Below are 15,033 nucleotides of genomic sequence, written 5' to 3'. Positions count from 1 at the left end.
CGGCTTAACACTGAGCCAATACTGTGCTTTTAAACGAGTTAAAAAGAATATTGAGTCCCCCAAATTGGAAAATCCTTGAAAAAAGTTACAGAGGACCCTTGACACTATAATTTCATTTTCACTATACTCTCAGAACTTATATTATATCATCCTTGCAGGGGTATGAAATTCCATAGGAAATCCTCATTACAAAGTCAAGGAAATATTAACTCAGCTGTGAAAAAACAACAACAATAAAACAACTATTTTTGGAATATCTTCCACATGTCAGGCCCTTTTCTAGGTGTTAGTGATAGGCTGTTGAGTAAACTAGGTTCCTACCCAAGGTCTTTACTTATGTTCCATGATGAGAAGAGGCACTAAACAAAGAAGCAAATATCATGACACTGGCAGATTTAAAAGACGTTATACCAAAGAAACTACAAAAGGAGGATTGAGGTGGTACAGAGGGTTATAGGTGCAAGCTATTATCTCAAAGAGACAGATACCCAGAAAAATCTCTTTTGCTTTCAGATGATCAAAGCCATCAGTGACACAGGCTTTAAGATGAAATTTTAATCCCTTAACATTCATGCAGAAATCTGTATTTCAGAGTTTCTTCTTTGTCGTAAGTTTTGGGGGGGGAGGAAGTCACTGTAGAGATAGGTGAGTCCAGCAGGACACCAAAGAGATGGGATAGCATATATTTTTTATTCCATGTTTGGACTAGTGAACACATTTAGAGAACACATGTGCTGACTGGGTGCAGAAGTCAATTAGATACGTGAAAACCTTTAAATGATTTTAGTAGTAGCTTCAGAGAATGATGAAAGGATGGAAAGAGTGCAGTTGCCTATGAAACACTGCTTTGATTTTAACACCTTTACTAAGGAAGCAAGTGGTTTTTGCAATGCCCAGAATAACATAGTTATGATAAATAATGAAACTACTGTTTCTTTCAATAATCTGTGATTGTTTGGGACCAGATTAAAGACACACTTCATCCACGATTAGCCCTGGCAATCTAAAGAAGTCTACCACATGATTTGTATGTGCTGTGGTCTTTCATGGACTCTGACAACTTAAGAACTTGATGGGACATTTAATTGATTCCAGTGAGCCAATGCAACTTTCCAGATCTAAATTGTCAGTGTCTTGCACTTCTAGTTAAGATAATCATCAAATATATCCTCTAAGGGTTTTTCAGTGTTATGTATGACCTGGCCTCATGTGTCATGGAACATAATATAGGTGTGAACTCTATTGTATTTATTATTTCTGGAAATTATCTGCACAGACATTTACTATAATAAAACACTGTGCTCGCATAATTCCCATGTTGTAGAGATTAGTCACCCTTATGCTGACTTCTCAAATTTTTGTTGGTTATGTTCCAGACTACAGTTGGATTCTTAGAAGAAATTTAAGTCAAGTCCATGAAGGCTGTTCATTAAACAAACAAGCAAAAAACTTATTTTATTTATGTAGGTAAGAAATATGTACACATTAAAAACAAAACAAAAAACAAATGAAGCCTCTCACAAACGCAGTTGTACATCATAAGGCAAATGGTGGGGAATAATTCCAATTGGTTGGTTGGGTAAAATCATTAGTATTTCTCTCATTGACTCATTTCAGTTATTGTGGAAGTTAAGAAAGAAAACAGATGAACATACAGGAGGGAGAGAAAGAGAGAGAGGGAAACAAATTATGAGAGACTCTTAACTATGGAGAACAAACTGAGAGTTGATGGAGGGAGATGGGTTGGGAATGGGATACATGGATGATGCACATTAAGGAGGGCACTGGTTATGATAAGAACAGGGTGTTATTTGTAAATTTTGAACCAGTGAATTCTATTCTACTCCAGAAACCAATATCGAACTGTATGTCAATGAACTAGAACTTAAATTAAAGAGAGAGAGAGAGAGAAAAGAAATCATTAGTATTTGGTTTGGATATATATTCTACGATTTTTCTTACTGATATTGCTCCATACCCTGACCAAGGAAACTGTGATAGATGGCTGAAATGAGAGAAGGCAGTTGTGGCAAGTCAGACTGCACACTTTTTAGTGAAAGCAAAACTAACAGGACGCCTGTGTGGCTCAGTTGGTTAAGCAGCTGCCTTCGGCTCGAGTCATGATCCCAGCGTCCTGGAATCGAGTCCCACATCGGGCTCCTTGCTCGGCAGGGAGCCTGCTTCTCCTTCTGCCTCTGCCTGCCATTCTGTCTGCCTGTGCTTGCTCTCTCGCCCTCTCTCTCTGATAAATAAATAAAATCTTAAAAAAAAAAAAAAAAAAACTAACAGGAAATTTAAATGACCTTTAGTGAATTGAAATCTAGAGCTACATCTAAATATGCATCACCCCCTCACCGTGGCCTCCCCTGAACAGGCGTTGAGGACAGGGTCCTAGGTAGTAGTTGAATTTGAGACCTGCAAAAAATTAAAGGCAAAGCAGATTATTAATTGGTTGACCCAAGAGTGATTCTTTTAAATGTATATGGGAATTCAAAAAGCATTCAACCCCAACGCAACCCCTAAATCCTCTTTCAACCTCTGTTGTTTAGAAAGTTTCCAGTGGTCTTCAATCTCTCTAACTGGTCATACAGAACAATTAATTATGAGTGCAGTTGTAAAGTCACGTACATTCCCAATTAGGCGAGAGGTAGTCTGTGTTTTGTACTGAAATCTAGAACTTCCACCCTTCATTGTTGTTGTTGGCTTCTTTTTTTTTTTTTAAGATTTAATTATTAATTTGGGAGAGAGAGAGAGAGAACATGGCTGGGGAGGAGTGGGGGCAAAGTGGGAGAGTATTAAGCAGACTTTGAGCTAAGCATGAAGCCTGACATGGGGCTCGATCTCACAACCCTGAAATTAGAACTTGAGCCAAAGAGTCTGACACTTAACCAACTGCACCATCCAAGTGCCGGAACCTCATTGTTTTTACTTATGGTGTCATGATGATGATGACAATGATGATAATGTTTTAATAATTACTTCCTACAAATTAAACAGTTTTACATTTTGATGAATAATTTATTCCTTTATTAATCTGCTCTAGGTCATAAATACTTGAATGTGTACACGACAATTCAAAATGTTACTAAAATCTGTACTTATTTAGTGATTTAAAAATTGTGCAATTGAACACATTTGTTCCTTTCAAACTAATTTTAAGCTCAATTTCTAAATGAAAAGAGTTTCAGGAAGTTTAGTATAAGGTGTATGGAAAAGGAACATACACCTAGGATAGTAAGATATTTTAGCTCTCCTCATTGCAGCTTTTCTGTGCAGGTGCATAGAGCATTGGAAATACCATAAGACACTCTGCTTTGTCATGCACAGAGTTCAGTAGAGACCTCTGACTTGTGTGCATGCATGATTTATACACTAACCATATCATAGGAAGAGCTACCAGAACTAGATGGGTTTAAGATCCCTGAGACATCACCATTCCCTGCTTATGTCACCCAGAGTAGAAGCATCTTTTTTCTCTTCTATTTTCTCCTAGTCTGATGCTCCCTCAGATCATACCAGGTCCTTTCCCAGTACCATAACCTTATTCTGGATGCAGAGCTAACAATACCTCTATTTCTGTTGCCCTACATTGAGGTTATTCATAGTTTTTCTCTATTATAAATAGCACCACACTGAATAACTTTGCACATAAACTATCCTACGTGGTTCACTTTAAAAGAAACTTAGATAAAACTAATGTTTGCTGTTTCAAACCCACAAGGTATACCTATTAGACATGTGTTACTCATGTAAAATGGAAAAGGAAAACATGGAAAATATTTGTCTTCTCTCAGTTACTTACTGTTTGCCTCCCTCTTTTAATTTTAAGCTCCTTGAGGGCAAGGATTATGCCTTGGAAATTTTGCATTTCCTGTGAGTCCAGAATTATTCCTTCCATAATACTCAGTAAAAGTTTGCAGTCTTGAACTGAATATGAAATGGCTTTGAATAGTCATCAAACCAACACCTGTTTTTGCCTCCATAAGCTACAATGCTTGTGAAGGATTTTCCTGGTTCTTTTTACACACAGCATCTGCTGCCAACAGGTGATGCATTCTGGGAAGAAGAGCCTTGCCAGAGGGATTTTCCTTTACTAACGTCCTCTTTCCAGATGTTTCTTCCCTGTAGTATATCCTGAATTATGAGGCCCTGGGAGGCAATTGCCATCACTGAGATGACATGTCACACCTGGAATTCGACACTCTTCCCCCACCACACATTTTCCCAAAGTCAAATGTCAAATCTAAGTTTATTGCTAAGGGACTTGGTTGTTTCTCTGCGAAGCCAAATAGTGTGCTTAATATTAGTTTACCACTCGTGTTTACCACTTTAAATGTAAGTAGACATGTAAAGATGAAAAAAAACTATTTTAAGATCAGAATGAATTGGCAAAATAATATAGAAGGTAGAATTCATGGTCTTATGGCACTCCATCATTTTTCTTAAAAATATATACCACTATCAAAAGTTGAATTAGTTATATGTTTGGAATATGTAAATTAGACTGATCTTTGTGTACTGTCTTCTGTATGAAGAAGGAAAGTATTAAATAACTTTTTATAAATAGTGGCCATTAGTATGTATGTAATTATGTGTGTGTATGTACATATGTACACATGTATATCATAATTCACTATTTCAAACATGTACCTACATCCACATATCCAGGTAATAGTCTTGTTTGATGTAAGTTGATTGTTATTAACTTTCCTATTCATCAATGAGTCATACACACTTTACTGTCCTCATAGGATATCGTAATGTCTTTATTTCTGTTCTGTTTCAGTTAAGCTAAAAAGAGTCTTCTACTTGTAATGGTCATTATTTTATTTTATTTCATTTTACTTTATTTATTTATTTAGCCTGGGAACAGCTCACTGAAGAGTTTAATAATAATATGTTTTAAATGCCAGTTAGAGAACGTCATTTAGAAACAGAATGGTATATTACTTAGAAATATGCATTTTTTTCCCAGTCCTAACCACAGTTGCATATAATTGAAAACTTTGTATTTACAATCAAATAAATCTAGGGTTTTTTTGTTGCAAAATTTTGGTTTCTCCAAAAAATCAAAGATGATATTCAAAGTATAGATGATTTAATTTATCCTTCTAACTGTAATTACCTTTTTAAAAATAACTGTGAATGTGTATCTCTCGCATATGGGAAGCCCAAGAATGGAATAATTTTTAAAAATCTGGTAAAAGGCACATTTCTTTAAGTATTATCATGATATCTAATTGCATTTATTAGTTTCAGTCTGAAACTTCAACATACAATCATTTGTATAGAGTAAACTTATGGCACGGGCCAGTCTTACATACCAACAAACTGATGAAGTGATGAAAACATGGGAAAAAGACAGTAGTGAAATTAAATTAAAAGACCATATATGCATTTTAAGGCATCTAATAATAACAGCTAATACTGATGCTAAGTTCTTTAAAACATCCTGGCTGGCTTATTTAAACCTCACAACAGCTGTATGGGGTTGCGGTTGCAGTTTTTTCCAGCTTTCAGTTGGAGACAGTGAGCCTGAGATGTAATATGTACCTTACTCTGGATATCACAGCTAGTGGAGAACCCAGGATTTCAAAAATGATTTGAGGATGAAGCGAGACCATTTGATATTTGAGGGAATATGGACATTTCAATTGGAGTTCATTTAGAGATATTCCTATCCAGCATTCCCAAAGTGCATTCCATGGTCACTAGTTTTATCAAATGCTCTTGAATAAAAGCATCCCTATTCTAGTACATCAGGAAGGAAAAAAGCAAACAAACAAAAAAACACCACATAAACTTTTCCCCTTCACTCTAGGAGATTTATAGTAAGCATAACAAAGTTTCTAAGAAATCCCAGAGTGAAGAGATTTGTGTTCACCAGTGGTTTCCAGCCATCACTGACAAGAAAACTCTTTAATGAGGACACCTTTCAAACCCTTAGAAAATGAATCCCTTCAAATAGGAATAGTTAGAAAGTTCAGCCCTATTATCTGGCAGTTAGAAAACTGAGGTCACAAATGCCATTGTAACCCTGAAATCGTATCTCCTAATCCTACACGTTTGACCTCACTCAGCAATTAAAACCGCATGTAGGCAAAACTGTCTATTTTACATTTCTTCCAGATTTCCATTTTCATTACATCTTCTCCACAAGGAAACCATCATTATAGTGAAGATATATAGATGGAACAGACAGAGGCTACATTCTAGTTGACTTAACACAAAGCATGCACAATAAAATTTTAATCTAAGTAAATAATTCAGATTTTTTGTTATTAAACATTCCATTTATTTTGAAGCATTTAAATCTAAAAACTAGAGAAAAATAAAGCCAACAGAAAACTCTAGAAGAGTCCTGAGGATCTCAAGAATCTCCTTTGAGAGGTGACCATGGGCCAAAAGTGCGGTTCACCACCACAGCCTTATTGTATAATATCATGGAGTTGATCATATGTAGTTCAACAGAATTTTTTATGTATTTTTCTTACCACTACATGTTTTGTCATTTCAGTTCCTCCGAAGATATATGATATCTCAAATGATATGACCATCAATGAAGGAACCAATGTCACCCTGACTTGCTTGGCCACTGGAAAACCAGAGCCTTCCATTTCTTGGCGGCACATCTCCCCATCAGGTAAAGCAGAAATATATCAGTGTTGCTTGTGCTGCTGCAGTATTCTCTTGTAACCTCACTTGTTCAGAACCTAAGAGTCTACTTATATTTTTTACATCTTTTTCATGAGGTAAGCAGGGTGCATATTTTTATATTTAGTCTTTATACCTGAAGGCACAGTAGTTCACAGAAGTTAAATAAATGAACAGTTTCTGTCAGAGCCCAGAATAGAATCTATGTCTCTTGATTCTTAGTCAAGGTTATTTTCATTTTAGTATACTGGATAATCACAAATCAATAGACAAAAAGCTCAAATGGAAATATCACAAGAGAAATATCTTCATTTAAATGTGTAAGGCTTTTATTCAATCGTCATTCACATGTTAATAGGCCAGCATGAACTGCTAAGGTAATCAAGAGAGAATGAAATTATATAAATTACGAGGTTGCTAGGTCTAATTTCAAAATGCAGTTCAGAATCAGGGATTTGGCAGTTAGAATTAAATTTTAACTGATGAGGGACCTAAGAACCCAAGACTTTAAGTAACTTGTACAAGATCACATAGCTAGGTGAAATGAAGGGATATAACATTTTTAAGGGTTTCCGGTTACTTTAGCTACAGTGCACTTGTTCCTAAAGAGATTACAACAACTTTAGGAAGTTGGGGATAATCATCATCAAAACAAGATTTTTCACAGCCAGTCTTCACAGAATCACCAATTTGTGTCAAGTTTAAATATTTGAACTATCAAGCTTTGAGTTGTACCCTGGAAGTAACGTGGTACTTTTAACAAGGAAGATCCCACCATGTTTCCGGTGAGTGAAATTTGATTTTATAAGTTTTATAGTTCTGGTGGAAATAGCTCTAACAAGGCTAGTGTGATGAAATTGCTTTTAAAGAAATCAGAAAGGCACCCTTTATAGAGGTGTCAGAAGAATACAATTGCCACATCCTTTTTATCTGCTAATGCTTACTTTAATATCACTTATCCTTAAGTGTCTTTCAGTTTCCTCATTTATGCCGGAGGTCTAATGAAACTTACATCACATGCTAAGTATTACTATTAATGTGAGGAAAAAATCAATATAACAGCAGTATACACATATAATATGCATTATGGCCCCTATAATATTACTGAACCATGAGTGTGCTCTTGACTGCCAACACTCCTCTCCTTAAAGCAGCTACAGAATCATAAAACCAGTATATGAGCACTGAATGAGGGGCAGGACTCTCCGTGGGGTCTAAGTGAGACAAGGACTAGCAGTTAGGATGCATCTGCTTTTATCTCAAGGTCCTTATCCCTCAGTTCAGCCAATCCCTCCGCAAATCTCATCGCCTCAGTTACCCTCACCTCCTTGTCTCCTTTCCAAAAATTGAATACTAAAAATCCCTAGCTATTGTGAAGCTCAAAGAAGATAAGAAGCATAAATGTGCTTTAAAAAGTATAAGGTGATATGCAAATGGATGGCTGATTCTTAATCATCTTTCCAGGGATTTAAATCTGATATGGCAATATAATTTTTGTAAGAATGAAGCACATAATCTTCATCTTCATATAATTTAAGATTAATATTTTGGACTGAGCTCTCCTGCTTTGCAGTTCTTGTTATTATGCATATTCTTCTTTTTTAAGTGCTTGGATACATTTTGGTTTAATTAAATAGCATGAATGTTGGTTAGTGAAGTTATTAGAATAATGATAATGGATAACATCATGAAGCTGAAAGAAGACAGATTGGGTTTATAAGTTAAACTGTGCATGGATTTATTTTTCTGATCCTGCCATACAGAGCAAATGAGTAAAATTAGCATAAATATTAACTGTTATCCAATGAATAGCTAGACATGGCTGATATATTTATAAATGCTTCCAATAATTTCAAATTATCATTTGTTAATGATCTGTATTCAAATGCATAGCACCATGGAGTTTCTGCTTTAAGTAACATGTCTGATAATTCTATTAAATTTCTTCGACTTACATGTTTATATTTGAAAGCCAAATTATAAACGTCATTGATCTGTCTATATTTTACCCCCAAAATCGACATTTTGCATACTCTCATCTTTTGCTATATTACAAAAGAAAATGTGTCTCAAAAGCATATTCACCATATGAACAAACAGTGGAGAGTGTTAAAAACAGAACCAGATAGACTCCCTGTCAATACTAGAAATAATGGCTAGTTTTTGTACATGTGTGACTTGTTTAGATTGTTTTTTAACCTGTACTTTTATGAATTCTTACTGGCTCATTTATGGTCTATATCAGTTTTAAAACTCACTAAAAAAATGCCTGGCCACCAGATGATAGCCCCACAGAGCTTCTCCCTAATCCACAAAAGAAAAAAAAAAAAAAAAAAAAAAAAGTTGTGAGTTCAAGCATAGCACCCATATGGCTGAACCACCTGAAGGTGTCATTCTACTTGCTAGTTCAAACAGTTCAGGGTACTTTGGGCAAAACATCTTCCTGGAGAAGTTTCTGGATCTGCGAGCTTCCTTACAGTTTATGTATGCTGATAAACTCTTTCTGTATTTTCTATTCTGTATTTAGGAATTAAATTCAAATTCATCCAAAAATTGTCAGAGAAATAAAACCAACTCTTCCCTACATCCTTTACTCAGTTTTATCCATTGTTTTTCCCCATTGGCTTCAACATTTGCTGTGTGTAGAGTATATAAATGTGGAAATTTATATATTTTTTTCATTGAATCATTTGAGAACAATCTGCATATATTGTGCCCTTTTCTTCCTAGTCTTGTCAGTGTGCATTTCCAAAAAATAAGGAATAAGGACATTTTTTTATATATAACCACAGTGCTGTTTTCAGTTTGTTTACATTTAAGGTATCATACTTTTGTCCCATTACTATTTGTATTCAAATTTTATCAATTGATGAAATAGTGTCCTTTATAGTGTTTTGTTTTGTTTTTTTTTCCCTCTCATACAAAGTCCAAGTATCATATAGGGTTGTCACATCACTTTTCTCCTTTACTTCTTTATTCTGGGGTCAAATTCCCTAGTCTTTCTTTGTCATTTCCAAACACATATTTTTCAACAATGCATGTGCCACCTCACTTTTGTAATAGAATAATTCTCATTTTGGGCTTGACTCACGTTTCCTCATGATTAGGTTTTAGTTATGTCCATCTGGGTCTAGATAAGTAAAGTTGTAGACTTCTCAGGGAGTGATATCCAGAGGCAGAGGATATCCATCTGTCCCTTATTTGAGATGTTAATCTTGATTACCTAATCAAGGTGTCTGATTTCTGCATTGTATAGTTCCTTTTGTTTTTTCCTTCCCTGTGCTGCCAATAAGCAATAGGGAGAGATTTTACAAAACATTAAATGCAAATGTCTGTTACTTGTTAACCTTCTTCCCTAAGATTTTGCATTATCAGTGATTCTTTTGTGAACTAATCTTTACTGTGATGATTTACAAAGTGAGGATTTTTCTAGCTTGAGCAATCCTACTTTTCACCAGTTAGCATTGGCATTCTGCTGTAAGTAAGAACCTCACTTCCCCCTCTTTCTTTTTTCTTTCCTTCCTCCCTCCCTCCCTTTCTTTCTTCCTTCCTCCCTCCCTCCCCCTTTCTTTGTTTCTTTGTTTCTTTCTTTCTTTCTTTCTTTCTCTCCTTCCTCTCTTTCTTCTTCGTTCCTTACTTCTTTCCTCCCTCGCTCCCTTCCTCCCTTTTTCTATTTATAATGGCAAAAGCTCACAGATTCCCATCTTTTAAAAACGGTTTATAATTCATTACTGTCTTTAATTATTTTGATGGTTGAATTGTTCTTTATTTGGTGAGTGGAAGTTACTTCATTCTGATTCCTGTGTCCTTGTGATATGATCCCATCATTTTTTGTTGTTGTTTCTTGGTTTTGGGGGGTTTTTTTGGTTTGGGTTTTTTGTTTTTGTTTTTTTGTTTTTAGCACTTTCTTACCTTCTGGCATGACAAAATATATTAGCTTTGTCTTGTATTTTAGCTGCCCTATCTCTGGAATCAACATTTTACATTAGTTCAGTGATTGGATACTGCTTACTTGGGGTTGTGACAGTTATACATTGGTTTAAAATATGTAACTCTGTTGATCTACTTTATAGTAAAATTATCAGAAACTCAGACATCTAGACTACTTTCTATGAGATTCCATTAACTAAAAGAAATTAAATAACTTTAGTGCAAAGGATTAATCCTATTTTGTTTGGTTTTATCTAACAGCAATCCTGGAATAGGGTCTGGGACCTGACGTGCATACAGAGGGGAGGGTGATTATAGAATTAGTAGTAAAATCATATTTATTTCAAGCAAAACGTAAGGAGGCAATTGTTCTGTCGTGAGAGATTTAGATAGATTCACACATCTTTATTTATAGGAGATACTACCGCTTTACCTAATCTATGGCTAATTTCTTATATACTTAGAAAATTTTCAAGGTTTTCTCAAAATTCATATTATAAGGTATATGATTCCCTTCATTCCTGCTGGTAATTTCTTAGACATTAGATGGTGCCAGTATAGTTCAGTGATTAAGATCATGAACTTTATATCAGTCATAATTGGATGTGAGAGCCAGATCTTCATCTTACAAACTATAAGACCTTAGACAAAATTGTTAACTTGTTTAAATTTTAAATATAAAATAGTGATGCTAATTATCACCATTTCACAGAATTGCTATATGAGTATTAAATGGGATAGTATAGAGCTTTGAACAGAGTCCATGGCTTAAAATAAATAACCTATAATAGTAGCTATTAATTTGCTAGTGAAATCTAAAATTAAAATTAATTTAATTAACTAATTAATCAAAATTAAAATTTTGATCAAATGGAATCTCCAACCCTATTTCTAAAATTGAAGGGCTTACTAATAACTTTTAAATGCAGTTCACATAGCTGCTCTCAAATGAGGGTATCATAATGCTAAACCCCACTTAAAACTTCTAGGGAACATCAACAAATTTATACAGGGCATCTGAGTTTGAATATCTTTATATTCAAAATAAAGTTCTAAACCATAAATCATTGCATTAATAGATCTAGACCAGTCAAGAAAAAAAAATAGGAAAAGTTAAAAGATAAATTTTAAAATAGATTACCAGGGCACCTGGGTGGTTCAGTCATTAAGCGTCTACATTCAGCTTCAGGTCAGGATCCCAGGGTCCTGGGATGGAGCCTCAAGTCACATCAGGCTCCCTGCTGGGCAGAAAGCCTACTTCTCCCTCTCACACTCCCCTGCTTGTGTCCCCCCCCCCACTGTCTATCTCTCTGTCAAATAAATAAAATATAATCTCTAAAAAAAAAAAAAAGTTACCAAAAAAATACAGAAAAGATAGTAATAGATTACAGGTAGAGAACAAATATGGGGCATTTTGAAAGCCTCCATCCAATTTACTTACTATTCATTGCTGCTCATCTTAATTGTTTTCTAGTTCATTTTTACACCTTGATATCTGGAATCTCCAGACATGTTATCGCTCTACCCTGCTGGTGTTTATTAGTTGACAAAGATATTCTTTTGGATATGGAGCTGAAGTATCATAAATACTAAGTTGTAGGTCTTAAACTCTTTTTTTTTTTAAGAGTTTATTTATTTATTTGACAGAGAGAGATCATAAGTAGGTAGAGAGGCAGGCAGAGGCGGGGCAGGGGAAGCAGGCTCCCCGCCAAGCAGAGAGCCTGAAGTGGGGCTCGATCCCAGGACCCTGAGATCATGATCTGAGCCAAAGGCAAAGGCTTAACCCACTGAGCCACCCAGGTGCCCCTTAAACTCTTCTTTTCTCTTATTTCCCTATGCTTAGTTCTGTTTGATGGAATATTATTGCCCTTAATTATCCATAGGAGTTAAAGCTCTTGCCTAACTCAAAATAAAGACTGTTCAGTTATGTCCCTTTGTCCTGTAATGTTCTGGTTTCCATTCATCCCTTCCCATTTGTCAGTTCCTTATTCCATTAAACATCTCCTCTCTCCCTGCATCTTTAACCTCTTCCCTTTATAGACTCCATCCTGTCCACAAACTCAAGTTATTCTTTTCTGACATCAATCCCTAGACACTTTTGTTTATATCAACAGTTATTGAGCCCTTTTAAAGAAGACCATAGACAAGTGGTCAGAGATAAGGAATAAAACCAAAAAACACGATTGCAAAGATACGAAAACAGGAGAAGTTTTCCTGGAATGGTGAGTGATAAATAATATCAATCGGGTCAAATAAGATAAGATCCAAGCAGTTACTTTTAGGTCAGGTAGTTTGGAGATCATTGTGGCATTTCAGTGACACAATGGGTCAGAAACCCAGTTGCGGATAATTAAAGAGCAAATAAGAAGTGAAGAGTTTTGACAAGGAGAAAAAATTATGCATCCAGTTAGTCAAAGTGGAAATTTGTTTTCTCTACTTTTATACATGTTATTTCATCTAATAGGATTTTTTTTTCTCCCTTGATACAAGTGACAAACTCGTACTCATCCTTCAGATTTTTATAAAATTGGTCCTGAGCAATGCAGGAAAACTTGGGCACTTTTTCTTCTTCTTCTTTTTTAAAAGATTTTATTTATTTATTTGACAGAGAGAGAAACAGCTCAGTCCCAGACCCTGAGATCATGACCTGAGCCAGAGCCAAAGGCAGAGACTTATCGACTGAGCACCCAGGGGTCCCTGGGTGCTTCTTCTTCTGTAGGTGCCTAGTACCTGTGCCATCACTTTGTGTGGAACTAATTCTCTAAATTGTAGTCCTTGGTCGTTTGTCTGTGGCTTCAGGGAACAGGGAATTCCTTTTGCCTAGAAACTATTCATCTTTGTAACCCTCGGCTTAGCATAGGGCCTAATACAAAGTAAGGACTCCCCAAATATTGCAGAGTTAATAGATGCTGCCATCTGTCTTTGCCTCCCACATAGCCTCCTAGCACTAGAAATTAAAATTTAACAGGTTATGACACAAGGAAGTATTTCCTTTCTCATATCCCCCAACTATTTCCTTTCTCATATCCCCCAACTCCTACCCTTTAATATAAAGACACACATACCCCTAAATATGAATCAGCCCTTTATTTTCCTTCTAGTTTCAAAATGGCTGCACCTTTGTGATATTACAATTCACCGTAAGAGATATATATTTGGTCTTTGTCCCACTTCTTGCATGAGCTCCTAAAACCCTTGGAAATTTCCATGATGAAACCCCTAAAGGTACATTTTGTAATGTTAATGAGGTAACTTTGGAAACACACAAAAGGATGGGACAGGGATCACCAGGAGAACCAACCATAGAAAAGAGCTGGAATTTTCAGTCTCACCCACCTAGACCTCCAGAGCAGGGAAAGGGGCTGGAGGTTGATTCATCCACCAATGGCCAGTGATTCAATCAGTTGTGGGTCTGTAATGAAGCCTCCATAAAGACCCAAAGGACAGTGTTCTGAGAGCTTCTGTGTTGGCAAACTAGTTGAGATTCAGAGAGAGTGGCATACTCTGAAAGAGCATGGAAGCTCCTCATCCTTTGCTCCTACATTGCCCTCTCCATCTCTTCCATCTGGCTGTTCCTGAGTTGTAGTTTTTTTTAAATAAATTGGTAATCTAGTAAGGAAATATTTCTCTGAGTTCTCTGAGCTGTTCTAGCAAATTAATTGAACCCAAGGAGGGGATTGTTGGAACCTCTAATCTATAGCCAGTGGATCACAAGCTTAGGTGACAACCTAGACTTGCGACTGGCATCTGAAGTAGGGGTGGAGGGCAGTCTTGTAGGACTGACCTTTTAACCTGTGCAATCTGATGTTATCTCTGTGTAGTGTCAGAACTGAGTTAAATTGTAAGACACCCAGCTGGTGTTGGATAATTGCTTATTGATATGGGAAACTCCCCTACCACATTAGAACTGGGTTCTGAAGCTTAACCACATTAACATATAAAAAGCAGCTAGCGTGGTTCCACTAATATTTATCCATTACTGTCTGTACACAAACTAGAAGCTACTTGCACATACATGTCTCATTTAAGCCTCAAAACTAAACTCTGAAGTGGATATTGTTATCCTATTGTATAAATTTGCATGACATTCAGAGTATTTACATAAATTTCCCCAAAAATATGATTTTTTTTTGCTTTTTATTTTGAAAATTTTGAAAATTTTATAAGCTCATAAGAAGTTACAAAGTTAGTAGAGAGAGCTTTCGTGTTTCCTTCACCCAATTTCTCTAATTGGTTACATTATATGTAACTATAGTCTGACACCAGAACAAACGAACATTAGTGCAATACATGTATATGGTTCTATATCATATTTTTTAAATTTTATTGATTTATTTTTGAGAAAGAAAGCATGAGTAGGGGAGGGGAAGGAAGAGTGGGAGAAACAGACTCCCCACTGAGCAGGGAGCCTGATGTGGGACCCAATCCAAGGACCTCGGGATCGTGACC

The 15,033-nt window shown here is 35.9% G+C and overlaps 1 protein-coding gene across 1 annotated transcript in view; it reads left to right on the top strand.

Annotated features, from left to right (window-relative positions):
* The window catches only part of NEGR1 (neuronal growth regulator 1), an 855,541-nt gene that overhangs the window by 494,068 nt on the left and 346,440 nt on the right, over window positions 1–15,033 (top strand). The window contains exon 3 of the mRNA XM_044238470.1: window positions 6,518–6,643. Within this exon, the coding sequence (XP_044094405.1) occupies window positions 6,518–6,643 (126 nt within the window). The remainder of the gene's footprint in view (window positions 1–6,517; window positions 6,644–15,033) is intronic.

The sequence above is a fragment of the Neovison vison genome, chromosome 2 (assembly GCF_020171115.1).
Source record: "Neovison vison isolate M4711 chromosome 2, ASM_NN_V1, whole genome shotgun sequence".
In the NCBI taxonomy this organism is placed as follows: domain Eukaryota; kingdom Metazoa; phylum Chordata; class Mammalia; order Carnivora; family Mustelidae; genus Neogale; species Neogale vison.
The sequence above is the reverse complement of the archived record's forward strand: the minus strand, read 5'-3'. Positions and strand labels throughout refer to the sequence as shown.